A 14,884-nucleotide genomic window follows, 5' to 3' on the forward strand; every position below is an offset into this window, starting at 1 on the left:
TAGATCGAAGCCTCCGCCGCATGACTAGATCAAGTGTAATACTGATGGGGCGTGGAAGAAAGATAATGAATTATACGGTGTGGGATGGGTGAGTAGAGATCACCATGGTGTTGGGATTGTTAAATCTCATGTCCAACTCTATATTCTCCGATTAGTACGATATTGTCCACTTTGGGCTTAATAGACATGCCCTCAGGGATTTACTTTTGGTTTCCATCCCAAAAGGTATCGTACTAATTAGAGTTGGACATCTCTTTATATATTACTCTCTTTGTCTAATTCTCCAATGTGACACTTAGTTTGTTATCTCATATTTTTCCCCTCAAACTAAGAATCACATTCATCTCGTGTCTCACAACTGAACTTCCAGGATCTTCTGACTTGATCTTCGCCACACACCGCTCATTCCTAACTCATAGGATATGATTCATCTCTCGAAGGGTATTTCGGTCTTCTTGCAGATTTCTCGTCAACCTGGCTCTGATACCAATTGTTGGGATTGTTAAATCTCATGTCCAACTCTATATTCTTCGATTAGTACGATATTGTCTACTTTGGGCTTAATAAACAAGTCCGCATATATTTACTTTTGGTTTCCATCCTAAAAGACCTCGTACTAATTAGAGTTGGACATCTCTTAATATATTAGACTTTTTTTGTCTAATTCTCCAATGTGGACTTAGTTTGTTATCTCATACATGGAAAACTCTTGTGGGTTGGGGCTAAGAGGATATTAATGTTGGGATCACCGATTGAAGTGGAAGCTGAAGCTATAAGATGGGGCTTACGTACTATCGCAAGTTTTGGATATCGACAGATGATAATAGAGACATCTTTTTTGGAGATATCCAAAATGATTAATGGAGAGGATGCTCCTTGGCCCAAGCTAAAGCCTATCATACAAGACATCTCCAACTCTTAGGCTTTGAACCCAACGTACAAGGTGGAGTTTTGTAATAGGAGTAGCAATAAAGTACTCCATATCATAGCAAATGAGTCTTTGACATTTATGTCTCATGTTCCCAAGTTGTATTCTATTCAGCCTGTTTGGTTAAGATCACTGTTGGAAGCTGATATACGAAGGATGATTTAAGCTTGTTAATGAAGAGTACCTGTTGAGCTAAAAAAAAAATAAGAAAAAAAATAATATATTTATATATATATAAGTTGAGATAATAACTTATTGTCATCAAATTCTAATTTTCAAGTAGCACAACTGACAATAGGCCCAAAAGATGCGAGAGTCAACCACAACAAGAAAATATTAATGGTCTAAATAGTATTTCCAGCTCCACTCTATTTTCAACTATAAATTCTATTTTGTAATAAAAAAAATTTTTGGCCCGCTCTAGTTTTCACTTTAAAATGGAATAATAGGTGAGATTATTCTATATTCATAGTAACTTTATTTTTACTCTATTTTAGAGTTGGAATTTTTTTATTTATAAAAAATGTTTTGAATATTATTTTTTTTACTCTATACATTTTAATATAACAATAATTATTATTTTTGGATATAACCTTCAAAATTTTAAGTATTGCTTTATCAATGACGAAAACTTAGTGTAAACGTACTTTTGTTAAAGTTTAATATAACGTTCCAAGTTTTAAGGCGTACATTTTTATAACTATATATTTTTGTTATAAATTTATTATGTGTTTATTCAAAATGTAATTAACTATAATATATAACATATTCTTGTTAGATATAACATATGTAACAACTTGTAAAAATTAAATAAAACAATGCCGAAAATATTTTTGCTTCAAAATTTTCATTTTGTTATTTTATATATACATATTTTAGGAAAATATACATAAACTATGAGGACCAAACTAATTTGATTATTGAACTTTTTAAGTTTGGTTTTGAATCTTTTAGCAATTGTGTTTTGGAGTTTTATTCTTTTTTTTTTTTTTTTTTTTTTTTCCGTACGGTGTATATCACATTTTTTTTTTTGTCAACAACATTACAGATTCATATAGACTCTGTAAACCACCCCGGGGGATATTGATCCATGTGGACGACGAAAGACGGCTGTGTTCTGGCACTGCGTGCTAGTTTATCCGCCTTTGTATTTTGCGTCCTTGGTACGTGTATAATTTATGAACGTGTAAAACTCTCTTTCAGAATCCTGATATCTTCCAAATAACTTGCAAAAGCCGGTCATTCTTCTGGTTCCGAAACCATCTTCACCAATTGAGAACAATCCATTGCAAACGTAACTTGGAATTGTCTTAAGTTTCTCATACATTCCATTGCCCACGGTGTATATCACATATTGTTATTTTTTGGTAAATGTAAGTCTGAATAATACTTTGAAAGCAGACAGAGAATATATATGTATTATTTGAAACAAACATATAATTTGAGTCGTCTGAAAAAATCCCCCAATCTAAATGATTTTTAAGTGAAAGTGTAAAAAAGAATTATGTAAATATTCTTTTGAGCTTATTTAGTTTTAAAAACGCTCCAAAAAACTTAATTTCGTAGTAACACTTTGTTTACAGTAGTCTATGTATTAAAATAACAGTGGGTACCATATTGTATTGCATTCATTTGCTAAGTTTAGTTTTGAAATCTAAAAAAAACATGACTGTAGATTATTTATCTATATATATAAATATGGTTTTCTTTGCCCACATTCTCTCACCTCAGCACATAATAATATTGTGAAATGGTCTACTTCCCAGAGGACTCCAAGTTGTTTTGTTTCTGTTAGATTAGTTGCCAAAGAAAATGTTTTATCTTTGGTGGACACCTTATTTTCCAGCAAAAAGCCTTTATAACATCAACTGTAGGGCCAATGAATAACGGTAATCTATCCCTATCCGGGTAAATAATCTCCACTTGATAACCTGATTTTACCGTGAATTTTCCATTATTTGTAAAATGCCATTCATCCCTATCTGCCATCTGGTTTCTGCTCAATGGAATACTTTCTATGATTTTCACATCCTGTGGATCCACCAAAGTCCGAAGAACCTGCGAGTTCCATCTTCGCGAAGTTGAGTCAATAAGGGAGTCCACTATAAGGTCGGGAAACAAATTGTGTTGATTTTTATTGGCTGGTGTTTTGGAGTTTTATTCTTGAGATATGGAAGTTCAACTCCACCCTCATATTTCCAAATATAATATGATAATAAAATTTGGTTCCAAAAGTTTCTTGGTTGTTTTAGAGATATTAAATATAAAAAATCTCATTTTTCACTTTGAAATAGACTAATCGATAGAAAAAATACATTTATGGTGATGGTTACATGAAAAATACTATTTTTTTGTGATGTAATGTAAATTTTTTATTTGATGAATATTTAGTTAAATTAATTTCATAATTTATGGAAGTTTTTAAAATAAAATAAACGGGCTCAATTGTAAATTTTATAATTAATTAGAAGGTATTAATAGCATAATAGAATATTCTATTTTTGAAGTAGAAAATGTAGTAATTCATTGAAGTAAAATTCAATTCTATTTTGGAGTTACTCTATAATGAAGTAAAAAATGAATATATTAATTGGATATATACAATGGAGATAGTCTAAGAAAAAAGTAAATATATAATGCAATACATGAGCCAATTGGGCCGTCAACTTCCATTAGAAAGCCTATTTTCTGAATCCACTTGGAAATATTTTTGGTTAGTGTATAAGGAAAATGAAAGAAAAAATGATTAGTTATTTTATCCGACATATAGCTTAAAATGAATAAAAATGAAAAACGACACCATTTCCAATGGTGGAATTGGATTAATAGAAGTCATAGCTGTAGGTGACTCGTAACACTGCATGCCAGCTCGTCTGCATTTCGCGAAAATTTAAATAAACTAATTTTTTCATGTACATTTTTATCACATCACATTACAAAATAAGTTGATTTAGTTGAAAATTTTGAAGAATACACAAACTGATACTGAAACCAACCACTATGCAACAATATTATTAAAAAAAAAATCAAATGTAATATATACAAAAACTTATATAAAGTTTTGTTTAACTGATACGACCTCTTTAGTTATGATTTAATGTAAACTTGAAACTTTATTCTCTAGAGATGATGTACGAAGAGAAGAGATGTACACAAATCACTTTTAGTAGATCGTTTATATATCGATAATTTAAGGATCAAAATCCAAATGACATGGGATAGGAGAACAATCACAGTTTTAAAACGGCAGTCCCACCAGTTGAAATGAAAGTCAACGGATTCAAATAATCTTTTTTTTTTGTCAACACGGATTCAAATAATCTACTATGAAAGACATAACACTTCTTTTTTTCTTTAGGACATAACACTTCTACTGAACCAATATAAAAAAAACGAGGAACAAAACCTACAGAAGTTGCTTCTAATCGAGTCACCATTACCAACGACTTGTAATGATTGGTGTAAAGTTAAACCCTTTCGGTTTTAATTTTTTCTTAAATGATGTATGAACCGGTTTGTTAACTGACATCATTGATGTAATTTCAATTACAACTACATCATCATATTGAGAAGAGAACACGATGGATCAAGAAACCACTATAGGATCGACAAACCCATCACCAAAACGAACTATGGCAACATCTTATCTAAGTCTATAAGGTTAAGGCACAACAATATAGATCAAGTAAAGTTCCGCCGAAAAATAAAAAATAAATTATCTAAAAAACTTGTTCTTTTAGTTTGTGTATTTTGAATGTTGAAATTTGGTAGGGTAAATCTAAACTATGAAAGAAAAAGTATGCATGGCTTTGGAGGCTTTGATATTATAATTATGAAAAATATTACAATTATGAAAAATATCACATAGACGATTCGACAACCGACAATATTACATGTTTTATGAAGAACTACGTCTGACTAGATTTACAACCGACAATACTATATGTCTTATGCATCATCTGAGCCGTCCTATGATAATCCACGCCTGACCAGATTTACTTGCAATATGTCGAAGATCTTTTGTAAGTTTTTCTTCTGTAATTTCAGATTTGAGTGTAGAAATCTTTAAACTTTAACCAGTAGGCTATCGTGATTCCACAAAATTTAAGAAGTCGTTTGAAGGGAGAAAAAGTCTTGATTTTTTTGTTCTGTTTTAAGCGATAATGCGTATTGGAAAAGAAGGATTAGTTATGGTCTTTTTTTTTGAAACTGTTTTAGTTATGGTCTTCTGGATTGTCCTCATTATGTATGACAATAATTATCAGTTTAATTTCTTTACTAATGATTTTGATAGTTTATATGTTTCACGTGAGACCAATAAAGAGTTTGTTACATGATCTGTAAAATTCATCTATTTCAAAAGAAGTGTGCGAATCTGTTATGGGCAAAATCAAGTTAAAAAGACTAAATGTTATCTCTATTTTTGTAGCAATGAAGGGCGGCGACATATGGAGCAAACTGACCAGTAAGTCATGAGAAAAACAGTAGAGCACGTGCATACGCAATCTTAAATTCAACAGACAACTAATGAAACATATTTTACGTGACTTCCACTTATCATTGTCGTTTCCTTTTCCCTTTTTGTCCATTCCTTAATATTAATAATAATCATGATTCATCCCCCGATTTACCATTTTGGTATTGTTTGTTAATCCATTTTAGATTCAAAGGATTTAAAATATTAGATTCGTGATCTGTGTGGTAGCTAGATTTTATTCTTTTCAACCATACATATAATATATCTGTATTACTTATAAAAAATATAAATATGTATTTAACATATATTGGTATAAAAGGAGTTCAAGCGTTGTAAATCACGCAGATCAAGCGAGGCAAGTGCAGATTAAGCAAGATAAGTGTAGAACAAGTGGATTATGCAGGAAAAATGCAAATCAAACATATAAAGTAATTTATTATAAATTATGAATAACAAAAACAGTTCAAAACTATAAATTACATATTGAAACAATAAAAACTACACTAAAATATCAAAACAAATATCTCAAATGTTGTAAAATCGACTGAAATGCCTGTAGATTTTTTCATAAGATACTTTTACTTCTTCTATTTTCATTCTAGTTGATCGAATTTTTCTTTGGAGAACTGGAAGGTTACACTAATATTAAACTCTTGGTTGAAGTTATCACCGTAAAACATGTGGGTGTAGAATCTTTAAAACGGTAACTGGTCATAAAAATTAGTTGATCGTACAACTCAATAAATACTTGTTCTCGGTTAAGAGTCCATTTAAAATTGTCTTCTTTCAGTAGATTTACAAAATTTCAATCATTTAGCTATATATTGACTATTTTAAAACATAAAAAATGATTAATTACTTATCCGTGCCGATATTTATGTAGAAAGATTTATATCTTTTTCTTTAGAAAATGTGTGTTTGTCGGCGATTGGACATCATGTTTATAATTTAAAAATGACAAAATAGTATTAATGTGAGCTATATAGTTTGAGTTAATTATAATCATTGTACATTATTTATAAAATCAGATAAATATATTTTAAGTTAAATGTTTGTAACAAAATTATTTATTGGCCAAAAAAAAGAAAAAAAGCAGATAAACACCACCAAATGTTAGTGGGGAAAATTTGTATGCAGATCTCCCGCTTTTTCCACAAAAAAAGATAAAAATATTGAACTGCATGCAGATCTTCCGTTTGAACTGCTTTTAAAAACAAAAAAATGTGAATGGTGACTTAAATGTGGGAGACTGTTTGTGCGGGAGATCTGCCTTTCTCTCAGCATTCCCTTCGAACACATAACCTAATTCATGTTATTGCGGATCGAGGGTATTCAATAATTGGTCTACAAGTTGTTGCTGGCTAGCTAGCCAGTTTACCGGTCACTCTAGTGGAGTCGGGACACTAGTCAGAATCTTATCCTGTAAAGCGTTATTATGTGCACTGTCGAATGTCATTATTGATTACATTGTCCATATCATATGTTGTTCTAGATATGTCTTTCAAACAGGCTCACAATTGTTTGATATCTCTTAGAATAAACTCATGTCATTTCGGTTCCAAAACATTACTAGATTGTCATTATATTTAATTAAGAAGTTTTTAAAACCTTATGTCAATTCTAGCCTATAATAATACTAGGGCAGCGGGTTAACACATAAATAAATAATATAAATACTTAAAATTCTTAACTTGTTTGTAAAAAAAAAATGCTTAACTTATTTTTAACCGAAACTGCAATTAATTTTAATGTTTTTTTTATTAAAACAATTTATGTATTTAGTTGACTATTTATTTTAAAAGTAAACTTGTTAATTATTAAAGTTTTTACAGAAATTACTATTTTGTTTTTAAATGTTTTTTAATTTAACTATTGTAATAGTTAAAATTAGTTTTTAAAAATTGGTCGATGAGTTTAGTGAAGTTATAAGTAATAACTAATAAGTACTGCAAAGTTTAGACTACATAAAAATTTAAAAGTGATCACTACTGTTTAAAATTATGCATTTTTGTTTGAATCTTAAATGTATTATTATGATGTTTGAAAATAAAATAAATCCAATAATCTAAGTAAATCATGATTAGAGTTTTAAATATAAATGGTACTCGAAAATTAGCATATATAATTCTTACACTTTATTATATATATAACTAACTCATTATATATTAACTAATAACTTTTTATTATATATTCTGATTTCATTTAAAATAAAGTATTTATATATAATATGCTAAAGTATTTTTATTATAATTTTGGATTATATAATATTTATTTAATCAGATGTATTCTTTTAAATAAGAAGTTTTTAAACTTAAATGATTAGAAAGTAAATATATTAGTATAAGAAAATTTGTTTACTATATATTTTAAATATATGATCTATAGTAAAATGAAAATGAGTATTTGTTTTTTTTCAATTTATTCAAAAATATTAAATTATTAAAAAAATGAAAAAAATTTGATTAGTTTTCAATATATATATATATATATATATAAATTATGTAAAATAAATATTATAGTGATATGGTATACATGCGGACGATGAAGACATTCATAAAGCTATTTTTAAGCATAATATTTTTTAATATTTAAATTATAATTATATTAGTAGAATTAAATTTATTAGTTGTTAGAAATGATGAAAACTGTTTTTGTTTATATATATTTATTTCATTTATTTAATATGTTGATATAAATAAAATATTAAAATAAATGTTAAGATGTTATGGCTTATATGGAAAAAAAAAATCCAATTGTGCAGAATTTATTACAATAAAGAAACGATTGAAGAGAGTTATGAAATCTGTCACGAACACTTGTCCTTTTTAAATCACAGTGAGAGAGGTGCTGCTCATCAGAGTAAGTTACTCCTTTTCCAATACTGTTACAGTGAGAGAGAGTTATGAACTTGGTTTCCCGGGTGTAGCTTGCTTCTGATGCAGTCTTTGGACCAGACCAAACCATTGTTTTGATACTTCTTGGAACAGAGAGATCAACCCAAGCTCTCGATGGTATTGCAATGGAACTCGAGGATTGCTTGTCCCTTGGTTTAGAGAAGTTGATATGGGAACATATCCTTATGAAGTGTTCCAAGATGTGGAATGAGCTCTTCTGATTGGTGAAATATCTGAGGCCCTGTAATGGAACATTCTGCCGTGTTGGACATCAGTGGACATATAGTTGCTGAGCAAGGCAAAGCTCTTAATGGACATATAATTGCTGAGCAAGGCAAAGCTCTTAATGCAGTTGCACCTCCTAACGTCAAAGTCCTTGTAGTGGAAAATTCTTGCAACACCAAGTGTTGAAATAAAATATAACTTCCCACAAATATAAAATCATCAGCTAATAGAAATTAATGAAGAAAGAAGAAGTTTAAACAATCAATACCTGAGAATATGTCTCTGTTTTGTGACTCCATTTGAAAACGGCATGGTGGTTGATAATCTTCAAGCTTCCATGGTTCAACAGAATGAGAAACTCCGTATACATGATATTGAGAAGATGACAGTAACTTTCAATCGAATTAATGATAATTAGAGCGACCTATAAAACATACAAGCATAAAATCCAGACCAGCAAATCAGAATCTGATAAAGTATACAACATGAAAGATAATAGAATAACAAAAAGTTTGCTTCGATTCTCACCTGCATGCTCAGTCATCTGATGTGGTTTCCGCTTATTCAAAGGGTTGGGACAATATCACTTAATAAGCAGTAGGTAGGAAGACAAACCTTAGCAAGCACTGTCTTCCCAGTTCTTCGCTCACCATAAAAAATCACACCCTTGGGTGGCTTTAATACCAATATTTGCATAAAACTCAGGATGAGTTAAAAGCAACTCAACAGCTTCCTTAATGTCATGACTCTGAGCTTCTAAACCTCCATTGTCAGCATAAGAATCCAAAGGAGCATTCTCAATTTTCATCACATACACAATCAGATCCACCTCATCTTGTAAAATCCCAACAACTGATGGAACCTAGCGCAAAACCCATTGTAAGACATACCACAACCACAACAAAGATCTAGTCTTTAAAACCCAAATAAACATACCTTAAGATCGAGCATCTAGGTTCAAGCTGATCTTAATCGACATAATTCTCATCAATTAACTCCTCAAGTTACCAACGGATATCTTCCTAGGCTTTCTCCTCGAACACCTCTTGGTTCGCTACCAACTCTTCCTCCATCAGTAGGCAGTATAGTGATTCTAGCCATTTCACAGAAAATAGATTAATTTTGGTGTTTTCACAGATTGAGAGGCTGATGTTGAAGTGAAGAAGGCTCACCTTTATATAGCTGTTGATACACCGCCTTGCAGAGGAATAGCTCGTAGCATTCAATGTCAGTCACGTCGGTCTATGGAGTTAAGAAGGCCATAAAGGGAAGAATCTGTAGCTCTGAGCATTTCAGTTACTAAAAGCGAAGTCAAAGAGACGCGACTGAAGATTGATATGAGTCAAACAACCTCTCGAAACACCATTGAAAGTGACAGAGAACGCAGACGATCACTTCTTGGTGGTCATAACTCAGAAGTCGCAGCAGAACAAAGAGGAGAGACAAACCGTAAAGTTTCATGTTTCGTGAAAACACAATTAGGGCTGTCTCCACAATCAAACCATAAGCCCAACCGGTATACAGAGCCCAAAAACACATCGAATTATACTAAACGAAATAAGCCCAAACACACGAAATATATGACTTAATGAAACACATAGTATTAGGGAGAGGGACACATGTCGTGCTCAGAAAAACCGACTTCATGACCTGAAATCCCAGGTGGCTTCACCAGGAGAGAACAAACTTTTTTTATATATAGATAGATAATTTGTGTTCATATTTTGAGAAATACAATTTAGATACCCCAAATAATGCCTTAGAGACGTTTATACTGCTTCAAAAATAAAATAACTAACATTTCTTAATTGAATATAATCTCTTTGTTTTGAAGAATTTCGTTTCAATTTTCTTTTAATTTCTTAATTAAATAAAATTGTATTACTAGTCCAACTGTTCGACTAATTAGTAGTTACTATTATTATCGTACTGCTATCTTTTATTGTGTTGCAACTGAAACTCTATTTTACTTCGTTTTGAAATGATATGTTGCCATGTTGTCTATTTATCTACCGCTATATTCTATATTGCTAAAATTTTGATAACTACATCCGTAAAACTAAGATATAATGAAAATTGAACTGATGGTTTATCTATTTCGGGAAATATTCAGACAATGATTATTATGACAAGATCAAAAGCCAGTAGAGAACTTGCTATTTCCGCAGCACGAGAGAAAAAACAATTGCTTCTAAAGAAATAGCAAAAGAATATATGGAGCGGTTTAAGGTGCACTATCATATTCCACGAAATGGGAGTATAAAGTAACACTAAATAAAGTGTTAAAATTAAAAGCTCGAGCCGTGTTTCAGTGTTGTATTACATTTTCTTAACAAGTAGAGCGAATTAATAAATGGATAAATAATTTATGAATCAATAAAGGTTTAAACAACCAGTTGTTGTTTTCTAAACTATTAGACCTGCGAGATTTGAATTTCGTGGAATTACTTTAAAATATATATATGGCATCCACGAGAAACGGTTAGGAGTATGGTTATCTAAGCAGGAGTTAGTTATTCAATAAGGTAAGAACAATTTAGATTTAGTAGCTGTGTTTGGACTCTGATTTTATGATAAATGATTTTAATGAAATTTAAGTCAAGCCAATTTTCAATGCTGGCATATTCTCATCATAATAATTAGTAGTCCCACTTAAATTCCCAATCTATTTTTTTCACAGAGAAGGTTGACTTACTTATCACCAGTAAAAAAAACAACCAATCTTAGAGATTCTGCATTTTTATTTATCTTTCAAAAGAATTGACGTTTGATCTAATGCACTATACTTAACATAGTGTAAATATATAAGAAATTTTAACTTAAAATGTATCGCGTCTACAATTGTGATAATTTTATTGGGAAAATTAGATACGTAGTGAACAAACGCGAATTAACTTTTAAAAAAGACAAAATTTAAGAGAGTAAGGGATTGATTGGCAAGTGCTTTAGAAGTGATGTAAGATCTTTCTACAACCTAAATTATTTATACAGCCCAAAATGTTGCTAATCATGCTTTGTAAAGATTTTTTAAAACTACAGATTTTTCTTTCTTTTTTATTTATTTTTAGCTGTGGAAAGCCATAAATTTAGAGCACTTATTTTTTGCTTTAGAAAATTTATATGTAAGTCTTTGAATCTTCTTAAACTTACAGCTAATATTCTACAGCAAAATTATCTACAGCCACAGCAAAAAAAATCTACAGATTTATTTCTAAAGCAAAAATATAAAGCTACAGCTCCTTCCAATCATCCCAACACAACTGAGACAAATACGCTGTTTATGGTTTGTATATATAGATTATATAAATGAACAATTTATAGTTCTTCAGATTCATATTTATACTAGCCTCAAAACCTGATATTTATTTTCCTGTAAGAGTACATCTTTATCTCATTAAACATAATTTTCTTAATCGTAAAAGGTATATAGTATTCCCTAGATGTCGATCTTGACACAAATCTATTTTTTTTGCGCCTACGATGACCACATTTAGCAGGGCTTCATCTGTCCAAACAAATGTGATTTTTAATGGTGCATATAGATTTGAATCACTTCCAGAATCAGCGAGATGTTATAAAACTTGTGGGATAACTGTGCGTGACATAAAACTAGTTATAATAAATCCCTAAGAAATAAAGAAACGATTTTATTTCCAAGAACTAAAACCATCAAAAGAAACAAGAACATGACTTAACACCCGAGTTCAATAAGTTATCCCATGAAACACCTATCTGAAACAAAGCCAAAGATTCAATAGTAAACAAGATGATTTAAATGCCAAAGTACCTTTTTTTAAAATTAGTGTCCACTAGAACCCAAATAACCAAGCTGCTCAATTAGCACATCAACATTTTCTTCATCATCTCCTTGAAGATCAAAATTTTGACCTTCATTTAACAAATCTTCCCAAAAACCTTCACCATAAATCTCGTTGTTCTCATCCTGGTACCTTTCTTTATGCTGTTCTTCTTCATTTCCTTTTCCCACATCCAATACCACATCTTTCTTATTGCACTGATCTCCAAGTCCCTGAATGTGCATAGCAAGTCTGTCTAACTCTGACATGTCTCCATATGTTTCTTGTTTCATGTCAAAAAACGCCGAGGAGGATCCAGCATCCTTACCATACCTTCCATAACCACCACCACCATCATCATAATCTTCCACACAAACCACATGTCTTTTCCCTTGATCGATCGGTCTTTGTCTCTTCTTGTCGATTGCTTCTTCTGTATCCTTACTCTTCTCTTTCTGCTCAATGAGTTGCTGAAGGAAATCTGGATTCTGCATTGCGCGGGCTAGGAACCTCATCATTTGTTTTTGTTTTGATTCAGTCTTCTTGAGCTTATCTTCTAACAGTGTGAGATCCATTTTGGTGCTTTGTTGTTGCTGTCTCACCTTTACCAGCTCCATCATCAGAACTTGTTTGTCTCGCCTTAGGCTATCCATCTCTCCATGTAGAACATACCTACCAACTTCTATGCAACAATTGTCTAGAGATTGTTGTTGAGAGGATGATTGAGGGGGTTGTATTTGATTATTGTTACTCGTCTTTCTTCTCCTTATTGTCTTGAGGAGATGCTTTTGCCCTCTAAGAAACCCTTCATTTGCAAACTCCCATCTATCCGGATTCACCTTTCTGAAACCCTATTTATATAATTTTATGATCAGATTCAACTCCAAACGCGGATTAATTAATCAACTTACGTAATATTAAAGCCCAAAACATTCCATACATACTCTAGCCATCTCATTTTCTAATTTGTGCATTTTATATAGAGATGAGAGTTTTCTTATAGTTATACTTCATTTCTGTATATATTATACGTTATAGACTATAGAGAGAGAAACAAATTAGTTGCATATCATATCATTCAATCAATGTTGTAGAGATTTGTCCTTGGAGACTTCTAACAAACAAATGTTGAACATTTTAATGAGCTCCGTTTCAAGAGATCTAGAAACAAAAAGACACAAAATATACAAGTGGATGTAAAGTATAATAAAATCTCGAGAGTTTTCTGAGAACAGTGATGCCCACTTGCATTTATATATGTAAACTCACGAATCCGTCAAGCAATCATGTATATTATAATTAACACTAATTAACCACTCTGATGATCTCAAAAACGCTGAAAAACACCAATCGGAAACCAAAGTGTCAAGAACTCGATTTAAATTTTGACTGCACCATATGGAAAAATCCACAAAATTAAGCATTGACCTAATATAGTTGCAGTCACCATTTGATTGTGAGTTAATAAGTATATCTCTTTAAACATAATCACACACACACATATGTATTGAGATTAGTACTTACATATGTGTTGAGCTGGCGAACAAAGCTAGATAAGTTATTATGCTTGAAGAAGATGGGAAGGAGAGTCATGGAAAAATATTCTGGATCCCAGACGATGAAGCTGTTATTGGCTTGGCTCCAAGAGACGACATGATTGGTTCTTGAATCTTCTACCAAATCATATGTCTTTGTAAGAAATGGAGGTGGGCCTGATTCGTGGAGACCTTCTATTGGTTGTGGAGAGCTCAGGGTTGTTGTTGGATCATTTGGGGCCATGGAGGTTGTGTAGAGATTAGAAGATGGTGGTGATGGAGAATCATTGAATCCTGTAGGAAACTCCTCTTTTATGAATCTATATGGAGGATCCATGTGGTTTCAATTTAAATAAATTTTGTGGGTTTAATTTCACTTGATATCACTGAGTTTGAATTTGCAATAGAGGAAAATGTGATTTGGATTAGAGAAATGGTTACTGAGATGTTTAAACTTTGGAGAATTATGCAGAGAGAGATTTTGACTGTGGAGTTTTGGGGGTGTGAAAATGAAGTATATATGGACACTACAAGAAAACAGGGGGATTCTGATGGCCGAAATCGTCGGTAATTCGTCGGAATCGGTCTATTCCGACGAAATTCCGACGAACCCGTCCGTCGGTATCGTTTCGTCGGAAAAAAAACGTTCGTCGGAATTTCGTCAGAAATTCCGACGACTTTCTGACGAATACCAAGAAACGTCATTCTGACGAACTTCCGACGATATTACGATGCAGATACACGAGACCAGAGTTCATCGGAAAAACTACGTACCGACGGAGAACGTTCCTCGGACACTTCCGACGTAGAGTGTTCCTCGGTGGATTCCGACGAACCTTGTCCGTCGGTAAATTCCGACGGATATATGTCCGTCGGTATATTCCGACGACCGTTGTCCGTCGGTATATACCCTTTTTTTTTTACAAATTAATTTTGCATTTTTATATATTTTTTGATATTAATAAATTTAAAAAATTGGAAATTTAAAACTAATAATATTATAAAATTTAAATTCATAAAAACCGAAA

General features: G+C 31.7%; 1 protein-coding gene and 1 long non-coding RNA gene across 3 annotated transcripts; both read right to left on the bottom strand.

The window, feature by feature from the left end:
- Window positions 1-8,137: 8,137 nt before the first annotated feature.
- LOC106293683 lies at window positions 8,138-9,992 on the bottom strand. Of its 2 annotated transcripts, none has more exons than XR_001260592.1 (5): window positions 9,697-9,992; window positions 9,461-9,617; window positions 9,053-9,386; window positions 8,793-8,948; window positions 8,138-8,690 (listed from the first exon to the last, which is right to left on the bottom strand). It is a non-coding gene; the product is annotated as an uncharacterized LOC106293683 (long non-coding RNA). The 2 variants fall into 2 exon arrangements; XR_001260596.1 differs by having other exon boundaries at window positions 8,138-8,722.
- Window positions 9,993-12,155: 2,163 nt separating this feature from the next.
- On the bottom strand, window positions 12,156-14,375 carry LOC106296523 (heat stress transcription factor A-6b-like). The gene is made up of 2 exons (XM_013732673.1): window positions 13,846-14,375; window positions 12,156-13,172 (listed from the first exon to the last, which is right to left on the bottom strand). The coding sequence occupies exons 1-2, from the start codon at window positions 14,191-14,193 to the stop codon at window positions 12,324-12,326; spliced, it is 1,197 nt and encodes a 398-aa protein (XP_013588127.1). The 5' UTR covers window positions 14,194-14,375; the 3' UTR covers window positions 12,156-12,323.
- Window positions 14,376-14,884: the final 509 nt, after the last annotated feature.

Source organism: Brassica oleracea, chromosome C1 (assembly GCF_000695525.1).
Source record: "Brassica oleracea var. oleracea cultivar TO1000 chromosome C1, BOL, whole genome shotgun sequence".
Classification (NCBI taxonomy): Eukaryota; Viridiplantae; Streptophyta; class Magnoliopsida; order Brassicales; family Brassicaceae; genus Brassica; species Brassica oleracea.